The sequence below is a fragment of the Phaethon aethereus genome (assembly GCF_964289735.1).
Source record: "Phaethon aethereus genome assembly, chromosome: Z".
Taxonomy (NCBI): domain Eukaryota; kingdom Metazoa; phylum Chordata; class Aves; order Phaethontiformes; family Phaethontidae; genus Phaethon; species Phaethon aethereus.
Window position 1 is genome coordinate 72,705,076 of NC_138577.1, and position 8,562 is coordinate 72,713,637.

The 8,562-nt window shown below is 50.9% G+C and overlaps 1 protein-coding gene across 1 annotated transcript; it reads left to right on the plus strand.

The window, feature by feature from the left end:
- Positions 1 to 5,897: 5,897 nt before the first annotated feature.
- CARTPT (CART prepropeptide) lies at positions 5,898 to 6,509 on the plus strand (the record flags this gene model as incomplete). The annotated part of the gene is made up of 3 exons (XM_082013057.1): positions 5,898 to 6,158; positions 6,244 to 6,327; positions 6,402 to 6,509. Exons 1-3 carry the CDS (start codon positions 6,015 to 6,017, stop codon positions 6,507 to 6,509), a joined length of 336 nt encoding a protein of 111 aa, XP_081869183.1. The 5' UTR covers positions 5,898 to 6,014.
- Between the last annotated feature and the right edge of the window lie 2,053 nt (positions 6,510 to 8,562).

Here is an 8,562-nt window from a genome sequence, read left to right on the forward strand (position 1 = left end):
ACTTAAATGTACACGCATTACAATTACCTCTGTATATTTTAATTGGGGCTGGAGAGCAAACTAACTACATTGTTAAGATGATTAAAAAATAAAGATTTGTACAATGCTATTTTTAATGGAAATGTCCTGATTATTTATTTTCACTGAGTAATCATCACACAGTGCTTCGGTGTTTTGATAGTCATTTGAGATCAGTCACTTACAGTGCTTGTATAACACTGCATTGCATGAATAAACTGCAACTTCTAGCATTATGTTTAATGTTTGATGAGAAACCACTGATGATCTCTCTTCTATAAATAAATTTGCAAAATAAGCTATATATTTGGTGCTTATCAGCTCCTTTATTTCTTTTAATTCTTCTTTGTATGTCTCCTATAAATGCAAAGTATTACTGCAATCCAACAAAAAGAAACCCAACCCATTTGCTAGTAAATATTTTTTGCAAAAGTGCTGTAAGTACAGCCAGGGAGTTCAACACAGCACGAAATTACAGCTTTCACACAGTTGTTGGCATTTTGGCCTTTCTCTGGCTTTCATCCAAAAAACATTGCTCTTCTGTGTGGTTCCCTGAAGTCAAAACAAGAAGAGAACCTGATGGATGCATAGTGTTTTCTGGAAGAGCTGGCGAGCATATGCTGGTACCTCTGGGAGCTGCAAGTTGTTGGGACCAGTTCTGAAGATGGGAGTTGGCTGCAAAGGTGTTTCAGCATCTTGCTGTGTGATCCTGCTGGCAATGTTAGTTTCATGAAGGTGCAGCATTCTCCCGACATGGATCAGTGCTTCACCCAGAGCACATGACTGAATCCCACTGACTTTAGGGCTGTTGAGATGCTGGGAGTGCTTTGGTTAATCTTCTGCTAGGTGGGACTAGGAAGGTGATTTTATCTAGCTTTACCCTACAGGTGCCCAGATAACTATTGGAAGACTACTAAATGGCAGAAACATTCTTGACTGAGAATCAAATCCAAGAAGAGTTAATGCACTTGGATGGAAGCCCTACCCTCTGCTGGCCCATGAGGAGAAGAAAGATTGCTGATAGGAGTAATCATCCTGGATAACATGCTAGCTGTAGTCTTCCTAGGCTTGTGTGGCAGAGGAGTCCCCCTTGGATCCAGGAGGGGGAAGGAAGGTCTGCTAGCTACTAGCCCTCGCAGTTGTGTCTCACTTAGGCAGATGCAAAAGTGAAAATGAGGAAGTTCTTTGGAATGGGGATTTTCATTTTAGAATACAGAGAGCCCAGCATATGTAGAGCTGTGGGGTCTCTGCTGTGCCTCTACATTGTGCTAAAAGGCCAGTTTTCTCTCATTTTATTGAGAAGAAATTTATCCAAAACCTGGTGTGTTCTGCACCACTAGAAAGATGGAAAGATGGTTATTTAACATGGACTCCATTACACACTCATTTTCACTTCCCATTGCCATTGCTCTACCAGTAGGATCTCTTTTGGATGTTTAATGGCAGGAAATGTTAAGTAAACCTAAATTAAAGGTAGCTGCTACTGCAAGGGCATAAGATTCCTGACAGCAGAGGCGACATAAGTGCTGTGGGTGACTATTTCAAGACTTGTCCTACACATCTCTGGTATGTGTCCCCTGTTCACTGTAGTGCTGGAGCAGCTCACAACCATTAATCTCTTTACTTACTGGAAAGGATGATACGTAGGATGACACTGATTTTTCAGATGGAAGTTGAGGAACGAGGGAAAATGGCTTTGCCATATCATGCACACAAGCTGTGGTGGACCAGGACCTTGAACTGGTACTCTAGACTTCCAGGAGCCTTTCTGCTCCCACCTGGTCTCGCCTTGGAGATTGCTTTTCTCAGGTGCATGCCTCCCTCCTGCCTTGGAGCAGTGGCAAGGCCAAGAGGTTACCTGTTTGGCCTGTTTAAGAGAGATCAACATTTGAGTCCAAGGAGTTTAAAAGGGCTGGTGATGTGACCTTGAGGGTGTTTTCAAACACCTTTGTAGAAGTGGAAAAGCTGTGAATGAGGTGGGCTAAGCTGCCTGTCATTTAATTCCTGAGAAGCTACTGGGTGCCTGTTCCCACCCCTCTTCCACCCATTTTGGGGTTAGTTTAATGGGGAGTTTGTAGCCTCAGTGTTTGTGTTGGCATTTGTGTATGTGCTGTTCTTGTGAGAACCCATCTTTTATTTAGATGGCATTTTTCCAGTCTGTTACTCACCAAGATGAATTGGTATCTCCTGCTGAAACAGATGTTATCTTTCAAGTATGCCTCTGGACTCTGTTATTGCTTCAAATGTAGCAGAACCCTAATTTATCTTAAGATTTTCCTCACTGTTCCAGATTTCAGCCAAAGAAGTGCCTTGATTCAGAAAACTAACAATGGTATATTATATTAACTTTTTTTTTTAAACTGAGGTTTATAAATTAAGGCAATTCAACACAGCATTTATAAAAGCCCGCTGCTTTTCAGCAAAGCCTTAAAGCATCCACTTAAAGCCAGATGTCCACTTTCATGGCTCTGATTCAGCAGAGCTCTTGAACAAATGCTTCACACTAATCTCTATGGTCTAGTAGTCATAAAATCAATCCAGCCCTGCGTCTGCGTCAAGCCAAAACCAGAACACATACATACATCAGAACTGCTCAATGCACACTCCATTATTTTGACATGAGCATCAACAGAAACCTCCATTATTTTCCCTGCTTTTAGGATTACATTCAATTAGTTGAACATGATGGAAGACTGTCATTTTGAAAAGCATATACCATCTACAACTTCAAAAATTACCCACTTGATACACAGATGTTAATGCACACTGGCTGTGTCCTGTTTGTACCTCATCTGCAATAACATTCGTATGGAGAAGGCAAGTTCACTTTGAGAAGCTTGAATTAATGCATAGCTATACAATAGAGCTGTCAGTCTCTGAGGTCTGATGGGATTTCGTGTAGATTTTCTGGAGCTGAGCTCTGTAGTGCCACAGACTTCCCTAATTTCATAGCCGGTTGTCTTATGACTAGCTACTGATGTGGTTGTCAGAAAAGTACCTGCCTTTTTGTAGCTGTAGGCAGTGATTTTGCGTTTTTATATCGTGACCCTGTTCTGCTCCTTGACATGGTAGCTTCTGATGCTCTTATTCAGCTATCCTGCATCCTACGACTTTTTTTACCCCCTAGTGCTGGAGACAAAGTCTAGAAGAATGACTGAATAGGGAGCAGGGTACAGTGACGTTCACAGAGACAGTGTGATACAGACAATAACAGGCACAGAAACATACGGCTCTGTGGGTGTCTGTAGCCAGCCAGATTACAATGATTTTTGAAATAGAAATTTGTAATCACCTTCACATTCAAGAATAATTTTACTGGGGGACCTAACAAATTCAGCTTTTTACATGGAAGTGCAAACTGGAATAAAAACAGTGACAGTTCCTGACCATGTCTGTGGTGTTTTCAACACTGCATGAGTAATCCTCATACTATAAAATATGGCTTGAATTTCTGGTCAGGCTTCAGACGGCGGGCACAAAAGGACTGTCGTGGTTTAGCCCCAGCCGGCAACTAAGCACCACGCAGCCGCTCGCTCACTCTCCCTCCCACAGTGGGACGGGGGAGAGAATTAGGAAAAACCTCGTGGGTTGAGATAAACACGGTTTAATAGGACAGAAAGAAAGAAGGGAACAACAATGATAATACCAACAAAGGAATGTACAAGAACAAGTGAGGCCCAATACAGAAATTGCTCACCACCCCGTGATCGACAGCCCGTCCCCGAGCAGCGATTTCCGCCCCCCGGCCAACTCCAGTTTATGTACTGGGCATGACGTCGGATGGTAGGGAATATCTCTTTGGCCAGCCTGGGTCAGCTGTCCCGCCTGTGTCCCCTCCCAGCTCCCCATGCACCCCCAGCCTGCTCGCTGGCAGGCCAGCACAAGAAGCTGGACTGTCCTTGACGGCTCAGCAACAACCCAAAACATCAGCACATTATCAACAGTTCCTCATCCCAAATCCAAAACACAGTCTCACACTGGCTTCTGTGAAGAAAACCAGCTCTATCCTCGCTGAAACCAGGACACAGATGATGCTTTCAAAGTTGAATAGGCCATATATCTGCCTCTCCATATGAAGTGTTGTGTTTTTCTTAGCCTGTATTATTTCTATGCTCTAAGAAACTTTGCTTTGGCAAGTCCATCATTTCCAGTACTTCATGAAGCTGCATTTTTGCTCCAGCCTGGGGTGTGGGGTTCACTACAAGTGGTTCACCGCCAGCCTGATGTCTGAGATCTTAGCCATCTCTGTGGCAAAGTAGGACTGGAGGATTTGTGCAAACACACAGAGGATCTCTACTCTGAACAGCAATTACAAATAAGACCTTTGCTGGATGTGATGATCAATAGGAGTGTGTGGGAGGAGGTAACAGCAAGAGGTGAACATGCAACTCTGGAGGCAAGCAACATGACAGTTGGAGAGATTGGAGCCTTTTTATTGCCTCAAACAAAATGGTGCTGTTGAAAATTACTTGTTAGGCCACACTCCTCTTGGTCTCTTTAAACACTGCCTTCCTGTTTGGAAAAATATGTCCCTGGGCCTGTTTAATGTTTTTTAAATCGCTTTTTTTTTTCCCCCTCACATTGCTTTGTCTTTTCAGGCTGTTCCTAGCGCCTCTACAAACCACCAGCTAGGATAGTTTTGTTAATGAGGCTTTCCAAATTCCTCCTTCTCCAGATGATCATCCCTCCACCTAGGGAGACCCAGCCCAGCTCCTGCTGCTGCTGGCTGGAGAGCAGGAGCATCTCCATGCCACTGCCAGGCTGGGAGTGGAGCATTCTCGCAGGCAGACCCTGCTCGGGGCCTCCTTGTCCCCACAACCATCAGGCCAGAGGGCCAAATGTCTTAATGCCAGCAAAGCTGCTGCTCAGTTTCCCCTGTTTTTCTCCAGCCTTGGCCCAGAGGCGTGAACCTGGAGAGGGCTGAGCGCTGCCCCTCATCTCACATGCTCTCCTTGGCATGCCACTGTGTTTCTCAACAGGGGAAGCTGCTCCTGTCTTCCTCCTGCCCCCACCATGACCATGAGGCTCGGGGAGGTTTGGGCCTGCCAGGGAGCTTTTCAGTCACAGTGTTGATGAACATGAGGCCACCAAGCTTGCAGGGCCAGGCATCAGTGGGAAGGTCTGAATGGAGATGATGCACTGATGCTAGGTCTCCTTTTGGCAACTGTGCTTTCTTCTCTTTTCTCTGCCCAAAAGGTGGCCTCATTTCACACACAGGATGGACAATGGTCACTGAGCACGTGCTCAGTAACATGATATTTGGCCTCAAGCACAATTTTCACAGTCCTGCTCCAAGTACCAGCAACTGCTTTTATCCTGCGCCTTCTGATGTTGCTTTTTATCATGCTCACTGTGGCCCACAGCCTTCCCACCCTGTTGCAGTCCCACCTGTCCTCATTGAAGCATCCCATCCTCATCAGCTGGTTGCTCACCATCTTCATCTCCCCCCCACCCCCATCTCCTTTAGGTTAATCCTCCCATCCTGGCTCTTTCTCCTACCACGCCATGCTTTTCCTTAGCCCACGGGCTACTACCTCCTCTCAGACTGCTGCCTTGATTTCCAAGCCTGGTCTCCCCGATAGCCCAACCTCCACTTGCTCCTCCGGGTGTCCACCGGCCTCCCTCTCCCTCCTCCTTCCCGACCCCCACGGGCGAGGGAATAGCCCTCCACACTTCTCGCACAACGTGGGGTGCGACCCGGCACAAGAGGCAGGGAGTCGGGCCGGCCGGGCGGGCCGCTTTCCCCTCGTTAGCTCGCAGAGACCGCTCTGCCGTTTGTGCCGAGCCTGGACGGACGGCGGGCGAGCCGTGCCGGGGGTCACTTCTGCCGGAGCTGCCGGGCGGTCGGGAGGTGGGGGCAGCTGGGCCGAGCGGAGCAGAGCAGAGCGGAGCCGAGCGGAGCCGAGGCGCGGCAAGGCGGCGGGGGGCGCTGACGCACGGCGGGGCGGGCGCGGCGCTATAAAGGCGGCGGCGGCGGCGGCGGCGGCGGCAGCACCATGGAGAGCTGCCGGGCGCTGGCGCTCTGCGCCGTGGCGGCCGCGCTGCTGCTGGGCGCCCGCGGGCAGGGGCCCACCCCGCTGCGCCACGCCCGCGACCTGGCGCCCGGCGGCGGCGGCGGCGCCTCCCGAGAGAAGGAGCTGGTGGGGCGGGGGGCCGGGGCCGGGGCGGGGGGCGCCGCCGCCCGGCCGGGAGCGGCCTGACGGGGGCTGTGGGGTCTCTCGGCAGATCGAGGCGCTGCAGGAGGTGCTGGAGAAGCTGAAGAGCAAGCGGGTCCCGCACTACGAGAAGAAGTTCGGGCAGGTGCCCATGGTGAGTGCCCCGGCGGGGCGGGGCGGGCCGCGGCGGGACGGGGCGCCCCCGTCACCGCCTGCCGCTGCCCGCAGTGCGACGCGGGGGAGCAGTGCGCCGTGAGGAAGGGGGCCCGCATCGGGAAGCTCTGCGACTGCCCCCGGGGGACTTCGTGCAATTCCTTCCTCCTCAAGTGCCTGTAAGCCAGGGCGCCCCGGGACAAGCCGCCGGGAGCGCAGGCACCGACGTCTACCTGTCCCGACGTGCCGGCCCGGGGCGGCGGCGACGACTTCCCGCGGCTCGTCCGCCCGAGACGCGCAGCGAGAAGCCCCCGCGTCGCCCGTGTAACGCCGTCCGTGACATCCGACATCCGTGGAGCTGTTTTCTTTCTTCCCCTTTCCCCTTCCTCCCTCTCCTTCCCCGTTTGTTTTTGTCCGTCCAGGAAAAACCCAGCCCGTGCCTTGCCGAGTAGAGGTGCCGGTACCGGGAGCTGCAGTGTCGTACCGGGGCAGAGCTGTGCCGTGCCCGGAGCGGTGCTGGCGCCATGCCGTGCCCGGGGTGTCCGGCCCCTTTCCCAGGCGGGGAACGTCCACCCGCTGCCGGCCGGAGGGAACGGGTGACGCCCTGGGTGGTTGGGGGGGGGAACAGGTGCGTTCAAAGCACCCTGACCCCCTGATTCTTGCCCCGCAGCTGAGAGGGCCCAGCCCGGCACAGCCCCAGGGGAGCGGAGCGCAGCCAGGGGCGGGGCCCAACCGCGCTCACCCTGTACTGGAGAACGTCCCGTTGAGATACCGGTGGCGTTCGGGGGTCTGGCACAAGCCTGTCTGGAGTGGGGCTGGGGGGAAATCGGTTGCTTTACCGGAGCCACCACGGAGAGAAAGGTGTCTGGACCCGTTGCAAACTACCAGGGGATATCCTAGTCATCCAGACCAAATTGCTCATGTTTTTACAATGAACTGATGTATATAAATACGTCTGTCCTCCACAGGTACACTGTGTGTTTCAGCAAAGTCATAAGGTGTTTTAATCCTTGGTTTGTCTCTGTTAATAAAGTCACTGTTCTGATGACAGTGTTTTGGAAGAAGTTTTAATTTCATGCACAGGGATCCCTAGCACTCAGTTACTCCAAAATTACTGTAACCATTAATGCCTGCTTTACGCAGGCTGTCAGCCGGGTGAGGACAGGCCTGGGAACTGAGGTTCATGTCTTCTGGTGCTGGCTTGGCTGATGGCTGCTCCCTGGCCCCTGGCCGCCCAGAGGGACCGTGGCAAGCACAGACACTTCAGGCCTCAGGTTTTCCCTTGGAAGACGGCAGGGTTCATCCCAGCAGCAGGCACCAGCCTGGGGAGGCAACGCGGGGGGACCACCACCATGGGCTGGATCATCTTTGCTGCTTTGCATTTTACCCCCATAAAAGAGGGACCACTGAAGGAACTTCTTGCTTCTCCCTGGGTCACAATTCATCCTTGGGTGTCTGTGCCAGAATCAGCTCTTACTTCTACCAGTAGGCAGATGAGAGGCTGCGCAGACCAAGGCAGACACGGGGGAAAATCACTCCTCCAAACAGGTTTCATATTTGACACTGAAAAGAGCATAAATTTATGTGAGAAACCCAGAGACTTGTGAGGGAAAAAAACAGGTATTTCTGTAAGGCACTTGCTTTACTCTTGAAGAGTAAAAAGCACATAAGCAAGCCTGGCTGAAACAGGAACAGAAAAACTGACTGCAAAGAGAGACATGCCACTGTTTATTTTTTTATTATTATTATTATTATTACTACTACTACTACTACTTCTTCTTCTTCTTCTTCTTTTTTCTTGTTGATGTTACTATTATTATTTTCCAGGAAAGGGATGAGCTCTTCTTATCCCAGAGAAAGAGAAAATACACAGCAGCTGGAAACATCCAGCAAGAATGTGAAGGCTGGTAGAGTGGATGGGGCCACAGGGCTGGGGGAGGCTGTGCACGGGAGAGGTAGTACCTATCTGGGGGGCTCTGTATGTTTGGGAGGGCAGGAGGGGAGTGTTAAAGTGGGGCAGGAGCCATGGTGCAAATGGTGGGAACACTGTTCAGGGAGGACTTTACAATGAGGAAGGGATATGAAGTGAGGAGGGATGAGCAGTGGGATTTTCCAGGCAGAGGTGGTGACCAGCTGGTGACAGCAATTTTTGTGCCTGTGGGTGGGTGCTGGCCTGTGGGGGAGAGGTGTGATAGTGCATTTGCACGGCTGGAGGCATGTGCTAGGTTTTGTAAAT